Consider the following 18,646-nt stretch of genomic DNA (forward strand, 5'->3'; position numbering starts at 1 on the left):
GAGCAGGATGCCTCACCCCTACCTGCTCATTATTGACATGTATCCAAAAGAGTTGACTCACTTTGGATCTTCTAAATCACTCAACATCACAAAGAGTGTGATGAAACCCATGCACTGCGCTGTTCTTGTTCAATGGTGAATGTGTCTCATCACCGTCTTTATTGAGCCCTAGTTGACTATTCTCAATGCATTCCCCTGCTTGGACACTAGGGGGCATCCTTTCATTTGACCCCTTGGTTTAGTTTCATCACCCTTCAGCGCATATTTGACGTGAAAGACTGCTCTTTCTCTGAGGAACAGGTCATTTTAGTTTACGTCATTTTGCGTATTGAACACGTGACGAGAGGCTTTTCTGTTTCACGAATTTACCAAATAAATGGTACGTACAACGAACAAGGAAAAAAGCAATGTAATAACGAAATGTTTGTAAATCAATATTATCTAAATTGTATAATTGTAATTATACAAGTAGTAAGTGTCCCCCCGGTGATGGCAGTCACTGCGGTAACGACTCCCCCATAGCACAGGGAGTCAGACTCCTTGCTTGTTGATTTCTCCCCACAGCCTTGACGTGACCTTTAGGGCTTAAGCACTTGGAGGGATTAAGAAATCGGTGGTCTGCCCTCACGAGTATATATTCTCATATTCCAATATTCTGGTGCAGACAGGGCTGGCCATCTGCGGACAACTAAAGTTTTTTATCTCTGAAAGATTCGTTTATTTATTTTTTAATTACACTGACCGTTTTTCAAAGGTCTAGGCAGCAGCCCTTCTGTTTATATTTCTCATAGCCCGATTCAAGCGAGTTGTTGGCCTAGGGCGGTTTTATTCATCTGGACTGAACGGGGTGCACGAGAAGCGCTCAGCTGCGTCGCGTCGCCCCCAGTCTCGGTGTCACTGGGGCAGAGAAATGAGAAGCACTGACCAACCATTTCAATCTGGGTGTTTAGAAAGTGTTCCGTCTCTGCTTCTGTGTTTTTAATCAGAAGCAAGACACATTAGCCTTCAACTTCCCAATCGGAGGACAGACGGCGCGTGTGTGTGTGTGTGTGTGTGTGTGTGTGTGTGTGTGTGTGTGTGTGTGTGTGTGTGTGTGTGTGTGTGTGTGTGTGTGTGTGTGTGTGTGTGTGTGTGTGTGTGTGTGTGTGTGTGTGTGTGTGTGTGTGTGGGAGGCTCATGGACGTGCACGCTGGAACTTCCTATCATAAGCGGGAGCGCGCTTGATGACGTAAGTCGCTTGCCGCGCAGTGATGATGGCGGTGCGTGAACGCGCAGTGAAAGCAATGGCTGCTCTGGAACGGCGGGTGCCTAGCCTCGGTGATTTCGAGGGCCAAAGCTGGAGCACCTGGGCCGAGAGGGCCGGTGTGACCGCGTCGGATGGTAAGGAAGCACGTTTTCATCCGTATCGGCTGATAATGGAGACGATTGACGAACCCGTCGGCGTTTATTCTCGGGGAAACGGCGGGCAGCGCTAACCATGTTACCCAAACAAAGACCCTGCCGGGTCCTAGCGCTGGCCCTCTAACATGTTGCTCTCTCCCAGGTCCTCCCAGCTCTTTAGCCAGAGAATAGTGATAATCATTTCAGTTTCATCACCATATTCCACGTGTATACACTTCATCCTTAACACCGAGCAGGCAGGGGATGGGCAGCGCTGTGTGTGTCAATAAAACCCGCTCCACATCAGTGGTTTCAGAGAGGGGAATTGGCCTCTGTATGGATGGCAGGGCGATACAACTTCTTGCAATGGAGCGCTAGCTGGCTGCTAGCTCCCGGCTAGGCTAGCCTAGCCGTCAGGCGTCGAGCTAACGCCGCTAGCCGCGGGAGGATGCCGGGGACGGAGGTGGAGCCTGGGGCGGGGGCCGCCGTGCAGACCACAGCCCAGCCTTTGATATCTAGAGTCGTGACTTCATGTCCCCCCCTCACCCGGTACACTGCCCCTCTGACGGCTGACAGCACCGCCAGCCCCCGTTACAGTCACTGTGAAGCGAAACGCTCCGGAGAGGAGCCCCTCGTTCCGCCTCCTCCACCGAGGAGCGGTTCGCCCTACCCTGCCGAAATTGTTAGTGCGCTTTATCTTTGTCTGGCGTCCGTCCGGGCGCCACTCCGTCCCTAACTAGCTCACCTACTGATGATGGTAACCCGGCGATGCGACTACAAGCATTTCGGACGTCCATTAGTTGAATGTACAAAGAGCAGTTGTGTCCCATCCCTCCCTCAAGCTGTTCCACGGTGTACCTGGAAGGCCCCCCCGTCTTCGAACTTTTTTGGAGATGCCTTCCATTTGAAAGGTGCTGCCAATAGCGTTGACCTATGTCCCGCCCTTTGCTTGATGTATTTGTATATTAGGATTTCCATGAAACAAGAGGCTGATGGGGTCTAAAGATGTCCTGTTGTGTCTGTGATCTCTATTCCAGGGGCTGATGTGGAAGACAGCGGCAAGAATGGCAAGAAGCCCGCTGAGGCCATGTCTCTCAGCAAGGAGGGTAAGTCCTGCTGCAGCACCGGCTCTTTGTGGGGACCCCTGTGTGGCTGTGTGTTGGTGTGGCTGTGTGTTTGTGTGGCTGTGTGTTGGTGTCGCTGTGTGTGTTTGTGTGGCTGTGTGGCTGTGTGTTTGTGTGGCTGTGTGTTTGTGTGGCTGTGTGTTTGTGTGGCTGTGTGTTGATGTGGCTGTGTGTTGGTGTGGATGTGTGTTGGTGTGGCTGTGTGTTGGTGTGGATGTGTATCATGCGGTTTGTCACATGTTTAGTCAACGTTTGGTGGAGCGACTGAACCTGGTGTGGGTAGAAGATGTTATGTCAACGCTGCCAAGCTTTAAAACACCTGGCTGGAAACCAGCCTGGCTCTCTATTCTAGTAGCAGTCGTAGCGGTGGTGGTGGTAGCAGCAGACAGATGGCCGCTTTACCCTGTTTTATCTGGCGGTGGTGTGTACAGGTAACTCGCTTGTGCTGGTTTAGATTTTTGCCTGAAACAGTTCAGGAGAGAGGTACTTTTCAGTCACTCATGAGTGATAAAGTTGCGCTGAGAAGCGCACTACATTTGGCCTCATCAGTGCAACTTTATTAGCAGTCCTTTTAGGATGTTTATGGACAATCGGTGTAGTCTTTGCAGCCAGGGTGTCTGTAAAACACATATTCTTTATGGCTTTGTTTGTTGTTATGATGTGGGCGTCTACATGCGCCCCCCTCGGTCTAGGTGGAGCATCCATCTGAGCGGTGAGTACGTTCTGACGGCGCTGCATCACGTGTCACTCACTGACTCCTCCCCCGTCCAGACATGTGTATCTTCGGCCACTACCCGGGCCAGGACGACTTCTACCTGGTGGTGTGCAGCCACTGCGGCCAGGTGGTGAAGCCCCAGGCCTTTGAGAAGCACTGCGAGCGGCGCCACGGGCCCCTGGCCAAGGTCTACGCCCGGCTGCGGGCCCCGGCGCCGGCCCCCGCCCCGCAGCCCCAGCAGAGGCCCCGCCACGGCCACTCCCACTCCCCGTCGCACGCCCCCAGCGCCCCGCCGGCCCCAGCGTGGGAGGGCCGCGGGGCCCCGGGGCCGGGCCCCCCCCCGCCGCCGCCACCGCCACCGCCGCCACCGTCACGGGCGGCCCCGCCCTCTCCCTCCACCCCGCCCCAGTACAGACACGCCAAGAGCTCCAAGGAGGGAGGACGGTACGCCGGCCGGGGTCTCGCTGGGGCCGTGTGCATGAGCAGGGGCCGGCCGTGGTTAGGTGGGGGGGGCTGGACCCCAAAGAGGTGGTTCTGGGGTCCAGCCCCAATGTCCTCCTCACCCCTACCGGTCTGTTTGCTGACGTGCCTTTAGACGAAGGTGTCAAAATGTGACACAAATAGTGTGTCAAATGTTTTACCGTAGTAAACTGTAGTAGTCTGTGTCTTTTCATTTGACGTTGATTATGTATTTAATAGTGACCGCTTGCTTAGGCTCCTTGTCGTCAGGGGCCCAGAGATGACCCGGCCCTCAGCCTCTGAGCCTGACTCCCTCTGTCTCCCCCAGACCCTCCCCCCTGGAGAAGCCGTCTCACAGCGGCGGCGGCGGCGGCGGCGGAGGACGCGTGGAGTCGCCCGCGTTCAAAGCGCCTCCGGTCCTGGACCCCCCGCTGAGCTCGCCGCCCCTGTCTCTCCGGGACCCGCCCTGGCCACACGGGGGCGCCACCCCTCCGCCGGGCCGGCAGTCCCCAGGGGAGCGGGCACCGCCCCACCCCTCCGCCCAGAAGAAGGACCCCGGGATGGGGCCCGGGGCGGGGCTCGGGCCCGCCTCCCACCGCGTCCCCAGGCCCTACAACAAAGTGGCCTCCAGTGAGTATGGAGGCAGAGGGAGGAGGGCGCCCCGCACTAAACCGCACGGCCTGGTGTCTCTGGCTGTAGCGGCACCTCGGCGTCTGTGGGCTCCAACAACGTGCATTATGGCCCGTTCTGTAGTCTGGCTCCACAGCCGTCTTAAGGCGCGCTCCCACTAGGCCGTCGGTACCGCGCCCGCGTACGTCTGCCCCCTAAAGTCTAGATGGTCTGTCTGGTGTGAGCACGCCGTCCGTACTCCAGTACAGTTCAACTCTGTGGCCTCAGTACACTTCAGAGAGGTGTGCTCAGGCCACGCTACAGACGCTAATGAGCCGACATGCGCGCACACACGCACGGATACACAAACTATGGGCCAGTCCCACTTCTCTCCCCTTAACAAGGACACTTGCGTTGAGTGCCCTTAGCTGCAAGTCAGCTCCCGAGCTGGCTAGCATTCAATTTGATTTTAAGGCACTTAACAGCACTCCCCTTTGCTCCCCTAAGTATTGGGACACCCTACCCCTTCACGGGAACGCGCAAAATCTAGGGTTAGGGCTCAAATATAGGGGAAGTGGGAGAATTGGGACATGGCCTTTATGTACAAGAGGCAACCGTACTCAGACCCAGTTGAGATCGCCCTAGTGTGAGCACAGGCCAGCGGCACAGTGGGGGGGGGGGGGGGAGAAAGTACGGTACAGGGACACTTTGCCTAGTGTGAGTGCGCCCTTACTGTGTGGTCGATACTGTAGGATCCTCGTGTACCGCTGCCAGAAGGGAGCGTCTATTTTGACCACACTAAAAAGGATTACAGAGGTCGTCTGTTTATGATATTGATTGGACATTTTGATGTTGTTGTTTGGCAGATCGGTGTCTGCATCGAACCAAAACAGGTACACTCTCAGCCCCTCTGCACAACACACACACACACCGCCGCCGGGACCCTCATTAACGTGTGTGTGTGTGTGTGTGTGTGTGTGTGTGTGTGTGTGTGTGTGTGTGTGTGTGTGTGTGTGTGTGTGTGTGTGTGTGTGTGTGTGTGTGTGTGTGTGTGTGTGTGTGTGTGTGTGTGTGTGTGTCCAGGGAGGGAGTGTGACCTGGACAAACACTGTGGAGTCCTGGACCCGGACAGAAAGAAGGTCTGCACGCGCCTACTCACCTGCAACGTAAGAGACACACACACACGTCACAGACATACACACAGAGACACACACACGTCACAGACACACACGTCGCACACAGAGACACACACACGTCACAGACATACACAGAGACACACACGTCACACACACGTCACAGACATACACACAGAGACACACACGAACACAGAGACACACACACGTCACAGACATACACACACGAACACAGAGACACACACACGTCACAGACATACACACAGAGACACACACACGTCACAGACATACACACAGAGACACACACACGTCACAGACATACACACAGAGACACACACACGTCACAGACATACACACAGACACACACACACGTCACAGACATACACACAGAGACACACACACGTCACAGACATACACACAGAGACACACACACGTCACAGACATACACACAGACACACACACACAGAGACACGCAGGCACACAAACGCAAAGTGAGATTATTGCTTAAAGGTGCCATGGCGTGCCACCAGGCGTGGTGTGATTGGCCGTTACAAGCCAGTTTGGGAATCTTCCCCTTATGACATCACAGGTGGGCGTGTCCACCTAGCTGTGTGACGGACAGATGAGCAACGTTTGGGTAGGCTGGTGGACTGATCTATCCAGCACACGTCTAGGTGGACCTTTTAAGTAATGGCCAGAGGGGGGCGGGGGATTCAGTATATCTATACTATTTATTGTGTAATATTTTTCATTATCAGTCGGCCCTCTTCAATGGGATCAAATGGTAATGCGATATTCTACGTCACGGACAAACCTGTTGTACGTTTGCTCTGCAGAGAAATGCCTCACTGAACACAACACCAACCCTGCACACCAGGCCTCAATAATACAGGAAGTGTCCTTATATGGTCGCTGTGCTGAAGGAGGAAGTAGATACAAAGGCCGCTTCCAGTTATGACAGGATGATGCAGCAAACGGGAAATTACACAAAGGAGAGGTGGGGGGGGGGGGGGGGGGGGGGTTGTATTACAGTACGATATTTAAATATCGTACTGTAGGTCTACTGCCTACCGCACGTATTCCAAAGTCATGTCAGCACCTCACGCCGTCTCTGTCGGCCGGCGGCAGGGCAGGCGTGCAGCTGGTCTCCTGGACGCAAGGGGAACTCCTACTCCAGACCACGTTAAACGATAACGGATCACTAGAGCCGCTCCAGACCAAGTTAAACGATAACGGATCACTAGAGCCGCTCCAGACCAAGTTAAACGATAACGGATCACTAGAGCCGCTCCAGACCAAGTTAAACGATAACGGATCACTAGAGCCGCTCCAGACCAAGTTAAACGATAACGGATCACTAGAGCCGCTCCAGACCAAGTTAAACGATAACGGATCACTAGAGCCGCTCCAGACCAAGTTAAACGATAACGGATCACTAGAGCCGCTCCAGACCAAGTTAAACGATAACGGATCACTAGAGCCGCTCCAGACCACGTTAAACGATAACGGATCACTAGAGCCGCTCCAGACCAAGTTAAACGATAACGGATCACTAGAGCCGCTCCAGACCAAGTTAAACGATAACGGATCACTAGAGCCGCTCCAGACCAAGTTAAACGATAACGGATCACTAGAGCCGCTCCAGACCAAGTTAAACGATAACGGATCACTAGAGCCGCTCCAGACCACGTTAAACGATAACGGATCACTAGAGCCGCTCCAGACCAAGTTAAACGATAACGGATCACTAGAGCCGCTCCAGACCACGTTAAACGATAACGGATCACTAGAGCCGCTCCAGACCACGTTAAACGATAACGGATCACTAGAGCCGCTCCAGACCACGTTAAACGATAACGGATCACTAGAGCCGCTCCAGACCAAGTTAAACGATAACGGATCACTAGAGCCGCTCCAGACCACGTTAAACGATAACGGATCACTAGAGCCGCTCCAGACCAAGTTAAACGATAACGGATCACTAGAGCCGCTCCAGACCAAGTTAAACGATAACGGATCACTAGAGCCGCTCCAGACCAAGTTAAACGATAACGGATCACTAGAGCCGCTCCAGACCAAGTTAAACGATAACGGATCACTAGAGCCGCTCCAGACCACGTTAAACGATAACGGATCACTAGAGCCGCTCCAGACCAAGTTAAACGATAACGGATCACTAGAGCCGCTCCAGACCACGTTAAACGATAACGGATCACTAGCGCCGCTCCAGTGTCTGTGTCTTGTGCTCCTCAGGGCAGAGATCACGCCGGCGGTGTAGGGCGAGAGTAGAGCCAACGTACTGCTTATCACAAACGTTAAAGGGTTATGTGACTGTCATGCTTTTTCAACTGTTCCCTTTGCTTTAGACTATTATATGACGTACAGTATGTGCATGTTGTACGTCTGCCAAGCTGGTGAAATGGGCGTGCGAGCCAGGGGGAGTGTTCGCGCCCCAATAAGTGCCGACGCACACGCAAAGTGTTCGACCAATCGCAACAGAAAGGGCGACTCGGGAGGCGGGGCCTTAAAGGTCCCACGCCACCAGGTGTGAGTGTGATTCGCCGTTACAAGCCGTTTTGAAAATCGGTCTCTTATGACATCACAGGTGGGCGTGTCCTCCTAGATGTGTGCTGGATAGATCAGTCCACCAGCCTACCCAGTGGACCGTAGCAGACGCTGCTCATCTGTCCGTCACGCATCTAGGTGGACACGCCCACCTGTGATGTCATAAGGGGCAGATTTCCAAAATGGCTTGTAGCGGCCAATCACACCTCACCTGGTGGTGTGTACAAACTCTACAAACGTTGAGTGTGTAGAGTTTGCCTGAAGTCTGTGGCGACCAAAAGCAGCACAACACATTAAAGACATCTTAAACCGAGGCCCGCAGCAGAGTGGGAGATGTGTGTTATTTATTTAGCGTTTGTTAATCATTGTTACTCTTCAAATAAAATCCAAACTTAAAAACCCCCGATTAAAATCGATAATCGGGTTTGGTTTGAAAAAAATCAGATTTTCTTTTTAGAGCAAACGGCCCAGCCCTAGACCGGCTCTTTAATTACCCAGGTGGTGTGTTAACGGTGCAGCAGCGTCAGTGGGCCGCTGGCTGAGGGTTGGAACAGTCAGAGCTCCTGTGCTTGTCGTCTGGGGACCCGTGACCAGAAACGGTTCCTCCTGGCGGCCCACATGCTCCTCTCCCCGTGGGGACGAGGCAACGCACAATTCTGTTAAAGGTCCCATGACACGCATGTGATTGGCCGCTACACGCCGTTTTGGAAACCTGCCCCTTATGACATCACAGGTGGGCGTGTCCACCTAGATGTGTGACGGACAGATGAGAGACGGCTGCTACAGTCCACTGGGTCGGCTGGTAGACGGATCTATCCAGCACACGTCTAGGTGGACACGCCCACCTGTGATGTCATAAGGGGAAGATTTCCAAAACGGATTGTAACGGCCAATCACACCTCACCTGGTGGCGTGGGACCTTTAATACTAATATAATACTCTTCATCTCCAAAGTAACTTCCGTAACGTTCAAGTGACGGGTGCTTGTGAGTTATGTTTGGTTGACGTTGGCTTTAAATCGTTAATTAGTGCTCAGTGTCCTTACAGGACTCTGATCTGCGGTGCTCATCTGTGATTGGCCGGTTGAAGAGCCAGTGAACCCACCGTTTCAGCTCGACTTCGTACACTGAGATTGAAAACAATGAGTTCTGGGCCGAGAGTTCTAGGAGGGAGGTGGGCGTGTTATCGCCATGGTTACGGCCCACGCCATATTTGTGATGCATAGTTTAGTATCTACGTTGAGTTAGAGCTTTATAATGAGCGATGACGTGTATCACACACACACACACACACACACACACACACACACACACACACACACACACACACACACACACACACACACACACACACACACACACACACAGTTATTTTGGGTTGACTGGTGTAATCTAAATTTGTGTTGTGTTTTATCTTGAATGCACGTGGAATACGTTTTTCATTTTCTCAGTCACGCTAAAATCGTAATGTATGTTTCTTTTTAGTGTTTAGTCGTCTAATGAATCCATAAAGTTTATCATTGGGCGGTAACAGAGTGGAGGTCAGAGTGGAGGTCAGCTGCTCACCGTCCCCCCCCCCCCCCCCCGTCCCCCCCCCCCCCCCTCCAGATCCACTCCATCCACCAGAGGAGGAAGGTTCCCGGGCGCAGTAAAAACTTTGACCAGCTGGTGGCGGAGCTGAAGACCAAGGTCCGGGAGAAGGGCCCGCAGTCGCTGGACGGCAGCCTGTCCTCCGGACTCCCCTCCAGCCCCGAGGCCCCCAGGGAGCCCGCCGGGGCCCCCCACTGCAGGAGGCCCCTGGCCACCCTCCCTGCCTTCAGGTACGGGTCACAGAGTGACTCGCTCAACTTCCTCCACTCGGACCTCATGGGCTGGGCTGAACGATTGGGTGAAATAATCTGATTGCGATTATTTCAACCAAGATTGTGATTTTAGTATGCGATTATTTTTTATGTTCTGTATTATTCACTAAACAAGCAATGAATCATTCTGTAGTCTGACCAACACAACTCGGGAAGCAGTCAACATGTGAACTGCGTTCTTTTAGGCCGATGTGTTGAGATGAATTGACATTATAACATCTTCATTTAGCTATTGAATTGTAAAAAAAGAAAAATTTATATTTTCTTTTTTTACATTGAATGTAGTAGCTGACATAAAATGAACAGTGCAAAGTATAATGAAAGTCTTTCTGCCGCTTATTAACGCAGCACTGGTTTATCCTTTGTCACGTACCATCTATCTTTTTACATTAATAAGAAACGAGGAACTTACTTTGGTGTGCTGTAAAATGTTTTATTGCATGATGGTGTTATTCCTCTTTACTGCCTGCTCTCCCTGCTCAGCCTTTATCAAACCCTCCTTTAATACCCAGCGGGTCATTAGGTCATATACTCATGTTAGGATTTATTCTTTCCTTTTCTACCCATCCCTCATCCAGAATAGTGAGCGTGTGTTTTTTTATGGAGGCTCATCTTGAGTATCACTAGTGCTGCGGTACCCTGGAAGGCCAGAGTTCTCGCGAGAGCACAATTTGCTTTTGCTCAGCGAGTCACTATACTAACGAGCAATATAATCCCTCCCTGATGCCCCTGGCCCAGAACATTAACCAATCACATCGGTGTATCTCATATAGGCGGGCCAAAAGCGTTGCTGTCTTATCTATTGGTTAGCTCCGCTGGTCTGGATACGTCACCCCTTGTATTCTTCTGATTGGTCGTAGTGTTATCCAATTGCGTGCAGTGATATTTTCAAATGCATGCTTGGTGCCGCCCCTTGAGTTGGGCGACTCGTTGCCAGACCCTACAGCTCTCTAGATGTGGCTCTGGATCTCCAGGCTAGTGCTGTGGTGCAATTTCAGTGAAACTGCACAGCGTACAAACCACCTTTTCAGCTCAGTATCTGAACTAGATCTTAAGTGGGTGGTTTTCCACACACCAAGGCTGCATACAGCCTGTCACTATACAGTCATACAGCCTGTCACTATACAGTCATACAGCCTGTCACTATACAGCCATACAGCCTGTCACTATACAGCCTGTCACTATACAGTCATACAGCCTGTCACTATACAGTCATACAGCCTGTCACTATACAGCCTGTCACTATACAGTCATACAGCCTGTCACTATACAGCCATACTGCCTGTCACTATACAGTCATACAGCCTGTCACTCCCATCACTGCTCCAAACCTTCCTGAGCGCCCAGCATATGAAAGTAGAATCTCTCTCCCAGATCCCTGACAGACTTCCCAGACGCTGCGCGCCTTTGACCGAAATAAAACCGGATTTTAAACGTTAAAATAGGGATTCCTAAATGTAGGTATTTGTATGTTATTGTATGACATATGATTTATCCGTTGAACATGAATTTCATTGTCGGGAATGAAGCCCCGACAGGGTGAACCGTCTCGCCCTGTCGGGGCTTATGTTAGATAATGACCGGATACATTATCCCGCTTATGACACGGCTACTTGCCAAAAACGAAAAAATAACTTCACACGGTGTGTCTTCTTACAATTACCGTTCGTAGTGTTGATCAGCAGAGAAACAGTCCGCCCAAGATGTTGACGTCGCTTAGCAACCGAGTACGCTGGGGTTGATAAGTTACCGGACTACTCGCGGAGTGATACGAGAGACGTGGATCACTCCACTTTCCTTGACAGCGGTCGTTATATGCTTAGCAACGGTCATTATTGAAAAATAATTCACCACCGGAAGTCGGGAAGGCCCACGCAAGTGACCGGAGCGTTCCGCAGCATTGAGAAGAGCCGTGTCATAAATTAAAGTAACCGACTCGCGGCGGCATTCCAAGAAAACGTTCTCACCGGCGGAGCCGCTTTAGAAACATGACAGTCATGTTTCTAGAGCCGCTTTAGAAACATGACTGTCATGTTTCTAAAGCGGCTCTCGGTGAAAACGTTTAATTGGAACCTGTTTGTGTGGACAACGTCGTTTAGCCCCTGTTTTATTTCATGATGTCCCCCCCCCCAGCCGGTCCCGGGCCTCGTCGGAGAGCGCCCCCGAGGAGGAGATGTCGCGGCAGGACGACGGCAGCCTGGGGGCCCCGTCGCCGCTGGTCCAGGGGCCCCTCTCCAGCGACGACAGCGACGTGGAGGGGGCGGAGGAGCCGGCGCCCTACCCCTCCTCCTCCTCCCATCCCAGGCCCCTGGCGGTACGACCTCTGACCTCTGATGACCTGTCCGCTGCGTGGGGCTCAGGGGTCGCTAACATTCAGCAGTTTGTGTTCTTTTTTTTTTAAATCATGGATTTATAAAAGTCAGTCCGTTTGAAACTCAATATTCATGTGTTTACGTTTCGTGGGATTGACAGCCGGATCGTTTCCCCCCCGAGATCCCCCTGATTGGAGGGAACCGAGGCGGGGGGGCGGGCCATAGCTGAATTGTCTCCTACAGCTCGATCCCCTAGAAACAGATGTTCTTACCTTCCACTAACACCTGACGGGAAAACGAGTCGAGAACCAAACGAGCCGCTCCTCCCTGGGGGAGCCGCTCCTCTCTGGGGGAGCCGCTCCTCGCTGAGGGAGCCGCTCCTCTCTGGGGGAGCCGCTCCTCCCTGAGGGAGCCGCTCCTCTCTGGGGGAGCCGCTCCTCGCTGAGGGAGCAGGCCGTAGCGGAGGCCTGACGGTGGGAGGAGCGGGCGTCTCGCTGGCGTCTCGGCTCCAGATGTTGTTGTGACCGGCGCGGTGGTGTCCGGGTGAACACCTGTGTTAACGAGCGCTGGCCCCTCCCCCCTCCCCCAGGTGTGCTCGTTTGGCAGCCACGCCCTGGGCCGCGGCGTGTACACCTTCGACCGCCGGCTGCACCACCTGAGGTCGGCCCTCAGCTCCATGCTGGAGCAGCACATCAGCGCACACCTGTGGAAGTAAGGGGCTCACTCTCTCACTCACTCGCTCACTCGCTCTCTCTCTCTCTCACTCACTCACTATTTGTGAGTTAAAATTGTAATATTCTCATCAATATTAAGCATGCTCATATCTTCCTGACATTCTCTGCACAAAGGAGCGTCCTGAGGTTTCCCAGGAGCAGCGGCGCCCTCTAGGGGCGGACGTGGTGCACTGCAGCGTTCCTTCTGAACATTTCCATGCGTGATTTTCAGAAATATATATATATATATATATATCTCTGAGTTTGCTAATCAGTTTGCTGATCGCTTCCTACTTGTGTGATGATCATTAAAGACAATCAACAGATTACCTTATCATATATTTTATATTAGATAAAGTCGGTTTCCTGCGCAGAGAACCCGCAGGGTCATATAAAAAGCGTTAGATTCAAACATCTTAAAGAGACGGCGTCCCCATAACACAGAACGAAAACACGTCAATAACGCAGTATGGTGAATTATGTCGCTAGAGTCAACCACAAGACTACACTTTGTTGCTCAATCTTAATATTATTCTCTCTCTTGAGCCTCCCTAAAGGTCTGGCGATATTGATACCCCCCCTGCCGACTGTTTCAGTCGTTTATGTTTCTACTGATTTGTGTGTAGGCTGTGTGTGACTCTAGGCTACTGCTGCCTGTCTCGGTCACTTGAAGAGATGTTTAATCTCAATGACGTATTCTTCTGGTAAAAAAAGAATAAAATAAAGATCTTCAACTCTCGCGTCAGGGAGCCGATGTACAATCCGTAATCTTGCCCTCACGCCCCCCCCCTCTCCCCCTCCCCCACACAGGCCCCTGCTTTATTTCACTATAGTTAGGTAGGTTGCTGCCTTAGCTGTTGTTACATTTAGTTTATTTCACTATAGTTAGGTAGGTTGAGCCTTAGCTGTTGTTACATTTAGTTTATTTCACTATAGTTAGGTAGGTTGAGCCTTAGCTGTTGTTACACTTAGTTTATTTCACTATAGTTAGGTAGGTTGAGCCTTAGCTGTTGTTACATTTAGTTTATTTCACTATAGTTAGGTAGGTTGCTGCCTTAGCTGTTGTTACATTTAGTTTATTTCACTATAGTTAGGTAGGTTGCTGCCTTAGCTGTTGTTACATTTAGTTTATTTCACTATAGTTAGGTTAGGTTGAGCCTTAGCTGTTGTTACACTTAGTTTATTTCACTATAGTTAGGTAGGTTGAGCCTTAGCTGTTGTTACATTTAGTTTATTTCACTATAGTTAGGTTAGGTTGCTGCCTTAGCTGTTGTTACATTTAGTTTATTTCACTATACTTAGGTTAGGTTGCTGCCTTAGCTGTTGTTACATTTAGTTTATTTCACTATAGTTAGGTAGGTTGCTGCCTTAGCTGTTACATTTAGTTTATTTCACTATAGTTAGGTTAGGTTGAGCCTTAGCTGTTGTTACATTTAGTTTATTTCACTATAGTTAGGTAGGTTGCTGCCTTAGCTGTTGTTACTTAGTTTATTTCACTATAGTTAGGTAGGTTGCTGCCTTAGCTGTTGTTACATTTAGTTTATTTCACTAAAGTGCTTCTGTAAATGAACACAATTTTCAGCTGTTATTATTATTTTCAACTAACCAATAGTAGTTGTCATGCATTTCTTTAATGTCAATGCACTTTGAGCCCTGAATAACAGTAAAAGCTATTGAATAATTGATTTGCATCCATAGTATACTGCGCTTTCCATTGAACAATTACCCATAAACCCATAAATTGACTCAATTTATAATGTCATAAAATGCTCACACACTAGCTGCTGTCAGACACACGTGTAAGTCCTGATATTCTCCTGATGGGCGGGTATGTGTGAACAACATATCCTGACATTTGTACCCTGGAAATCTCCTGAACAATACTACCCCTGAGGTAGTATTTTCTTTGTAGGAAATGTAAATTACCTTATACGTGAATGAGGAGTAGAAAGTCTTCTTGCCTGCGGCCTTTTGTTCGCTGAATGGTTAAAAAATATTTAAATGTTGGCACTGCTTTTAAGAGTGATTCGTGGTGAACGCTAAAAGGCAGGTCTTATCATACCCTGTTCACATCATACAATAAATCACAATACATGAGTTCACAGCTGCACGCCTCTTGCGAACTTAGACCCTACGTCATATCCCGCCCCTTGCAAGCCCACCCCCCTAAACCCCCTGCTGATTCTACTGATGTCTGAACGACATCGACGTCCGCGTATAAAGCATCAAGTGTGAATCACCCTCAGGGTCGAATCTCCTGATATACAAATGCGGCGAAAATGTGTGAAAACGGCTTATAAGGTATAAAATGATTCTGTAATTCCGTAATATAACATTCCGTAATAGGTGAACCAAAATGTTATACGTTGTAACATTATAGGCAACATGTTATTATATTATGCGCTCAGGAATGTGTTCCATTATGGACGGGGGTGTCCACGTTACAGCGACGGGTTCAACCAGAGGCTGAGTGTGTGCAGTGTCTGCGCGGGAACTAGTGGAACAAATGGATCATTTGTTGTTGTTGTTTTCCCGCCTGGTCTCCTGACCCCGTGTCCGCTTTCCCTCCTTTTTTTAAAATCAGGAAAATACCTCAAGCCCAGGAGCCCCCATCCCCGCAGCCCGCCGCGGCGCGCACCACCACCTCCTCCCCCTCCTCCACCTCCTCCACCTCCTCCACCTCCTCCTCCTCCTCTTCCTCCTCTTCCTCATTACATTCCAAGGTCCGCACGGGAAGTCACGTCAGCTCCTCGGCCAAAAGCTCCTCCTCCTCCTCCTCGTCCTCCTCCTCCTCCTCCGGCCGCGGCCCCGGGAGGCCCTCGTCGTCGGGCCCCTCGGAGAACTCCAGCGGCGGTGGGGGGGGCCCCTGCGCGGCGGCGGCGGCGGCGGCGGCGGCGGCGCGGGGGCCCCCGGGGCCGGGCCGACCCAAGAACCCGGTGGGGCGGCCCAGCAAGCAGATGCTGCGGCAGCGCGACGCGGCGGTGGCGGCGGCCGCGCTCCGCAAGCGCAAGGCGCCGTCGCAGGAGGGCGAGGCCCCGGGGCCCGACAGGAACTGCGCCGCACCTCAGGACCGGGGCCGGCCCCCTCCCCCTCCCTCGCCCTTCGGCCCCGCCCCCGCCCCCTCCTCCTCCTCCTCCTCGTCAAGGACCGCCCCCTCGCCCGTCGTTTCCCACCACGGACAGACCAACGGCGGCCTCTCGCCCGGGGGCAGGCCCCGCCCCCAGCCCTCCCCCTCAGAACCCCATTCGCCGGCGCCGGCCTGGGCCTACAAGCGGCTCCACCCCCCGGCCGCCGGCCACCCCTCGCCGGCCGAGGCCACGCCCACGCACGCCGCCGCCAACTGTCACGGCCGCGGGCCCGGGGGGGACCCGGGCCCCGGCGGGCGGCCCGCGGCGGGGCGGGACTTTGAGCACCGGGCGCTGGTGAAGAAACGCAAGGCGGGGAACAGCAACAACAACAACGGGGAGCACTCGCCGTCCGCCAAGCCGCCGGCGCCCCGCCCGCCGCCCTCCTCCGCCTCGGCCTCCTCCTCCTCGCGCTCCAACTTCTACCCCTGGAAGGAGGGCAAGGGGGGGCCGCTGGACAAGAAGCTGGTTCCCCAGAAGGTGAGAGCCGGCCCTGGCCTTCTGCAATGAGAGGAGGAGCAGGAGGAGGAGGAGGAGTCCTCTGCATTAGAGGCTGACTCACTGGGAGGAGGAGTCCTCAACTATAGATGAAGACTCTTCCTCTATAATCCCCTATAAGAGTCCTCCCTACAGAGGAAGAGTCCTCCTTACAGAGGAAGAGTCCTCCTTACAGAGGAAGAGTCCTCCCTACAGAGGAAGAGTCCTCCCTACAGAGGAAGAGTCCTCCTTACAGAGGAAGAGTCCTCCCTACAGAGGAAGAGTCCTCATCTATAAGGGAGGACTCTTCCTCTGTAAGGAGGACTCTTCCTCTGTAGGGAGGACTCTTCCTCTGTAAGGAGGACTCTTCCTCTGTAGGGAGGACTCTTCCTCTGTAGGGAGGACTCTTCCTCTATAAGGAGGACTCTTCCTCTGTAGGGAGGACTCTTCCTCTGTAGGGAGGACTCTTCCTCTGTAGGGAGGACTCTTCCTCTATAGGGAGGACTCTTCCTCTATAAGGAGGACTCTTCCTCTATAGGGAAGACTCTTCCTCTATAGGGAAGACTCTTCCTCTGTAGGGAGGACTCTTCCTCTGTAGGGAGGACTCTTCCTCTATAGGGAAGACTCTTCCTCTGTAAGGAGGACTCTTCCTCTGTAAGGAGGACTCTTCCTCTATAGGGAGGACTCTTCCTCTATAGGGAGGACTCTTCCTCTGTAAGGAGGACTCTTCCTCTATAGGGAGGACTCTTCCTCTGTAAGGAGGACTCTTCCTCTGTAAGGAGGACTCTTCCTCTATAGGGAGGACTCTTCCTCTATAGGGGGAGAGTCCTCCACTGACTCACTACCAGGAGGGTGTTGTGGCCCGTGGACGTAGTCACATCAGTACCAACTACTTTTCTCAAGGAATCTTGAATTTATGCTAAATTAACGGAATTTAGGAACAGGTTTTTCACTCTCAAAAACATGATTTAAGCCTGGAATTTGATTGTCATTTTTTTTAATGAATGAATTGTAGCTTAACCATTATTTGCCATTATTATTTGACCACCACATGAATACACAAAGCTGTTGGAGGTGAATCCTTAATGATCTTCTCTTCTCATCCTACAGCCAAAACTGCACCATTAATGAGTGCCTGCCTTACAAGCCACTATGAGGAGCCAGCTCAGCACTGTGTGTGTGTGTGTGTGTGTGTGTGTGTGTGTGTGTGTGTGTGTGTGTGTGTGTGTGTGTGTGTGTGTGTGTGTGTGTGTGTGTGTGTGTGTGTGTGTGTGTGTGTGTGTGTGTGTGTGTGTGTGTGTGTGTGTAACTGGTATAATGTGAATCTTGTGGTTCTTAGTGTCTGAATCAGACGTGCGTGTTTTCTGTTGTATGGATGAATATCGTGGGGGGGGGGGTGAGTTTCTGTGAATCGATTTTTAGAAATACCTCAAGACCATCTGGTTATGCTGCTAAATGAAAACATGGATTAAAATGTCCTTTACACTCTGACTTGTTTTGTTCTGCCTTTTCTGACCACTGGCCCAAATTTGCTGTATTTGTACAATCGTGCACATTCAGTGAACTGTTACCTGGAAACAAGTAGACAATGTCCCATTTTTATTTTTTAATGTTACAACTGAAGCGATAATATTAGCTTTATAATAATGTGTGCGTCACTCTAAATGTAAAACAATATAAGAGGTCAAAACAGTCTTTCCACTGGTGCTGGCGAGATGGCCTTACAGAACGGGTTTAAGAGGGCCTTACAGAACGGGTTTAAGAGGGCCTTACAGAACCGGTTTAAGAGGGCCTTACAGAACCGGTTTAAGAACTAAATCAGGTAATCAGTGGGTTTTAAGAACTAAACCAGGTTATTGGTTTAAAGAACTAAACCAGGTTATTGGTTTTAAGAACTAAACCAGGTTATTGGTTTAAGAACTAAACCAGGTTATTGGTTTTAAGAACTAAACCAGGTTATTGGTTTAAGAACTAAACCAGGTTATTGGTTTAAGAACTAAACCAGGTTATTGGTTTTAAGAACTAAACCAGGTTATTGGTTTTAAGAACTAAACCAGGTTATTGGTTTTAAGAACTAAACCAGGTTATTGGTTTAAGAACTAAACCAGGTTATTGGTTTTAAGAACTAAACCAGGTTATTGGTTTTAAGAAATGTCAATCCGGTGATCGGTTG

The 18,646-nt window shown here is 51.3% G+C and overlaps 1 protein-coding gene across 2 annotated transcripts; it reads left to right on the forward strand.

The window, feature by feature from the left end:
• Nucleotides 1-1,250: 1,250 nt before the first annotated feature.
• Nucleotides 1,251-18,007, forward strand: atxn7l2a (ataxin 7-like 2a; the record flags this gene model as incomplete). Of its 2 annotated transcripts, XM_084463880.1 has the most annotated exons (10): nt 1,251-1,380; nt 2,418-2,486; nt 3,276-3,663; nt 4,007-4,308; nt 5,371-5,453; nt 9,593-9,804; nt 11,980-12,160; nt 12,748-12,869; nt 15,456-16,476; nt 17,584-18,007. In XM_084463880.1, the coding sequence occupies 10 exons, from the start codon at nt 1,251-1,253 to the stop codon at nt 17,599-17,601; spliced, it is 2,526 nt and encodes an 841-aa protein (XP_084320006.1). In that variant the 3' UTR covers nt 17,602-18,007. The 2 variants fall into 2 exon arrangements, with proteins under 2 accessions (XP_084320006.1, XP_084320005.1); XM_084463879.1 differs by lacking the exon at nt 17,584-18,007 and having other exon boundaries at nt 15,456-16,527.
• Nucleotides 18,008-18,646: the final 639 nt, after the last annotated feature.

Source organism: Micromesistius poutassou (assembly GCF_964030765.1).
Source record: "Micromesistius poutassou genome assembly, chromosome: 2".
Classification (NCBI taxonomy): Eukaryota; Metazoa; Chordata; class Actinopteri; order Gadiformes; family Gadidae; genus Micromesistius; species Micromesistius poutassou.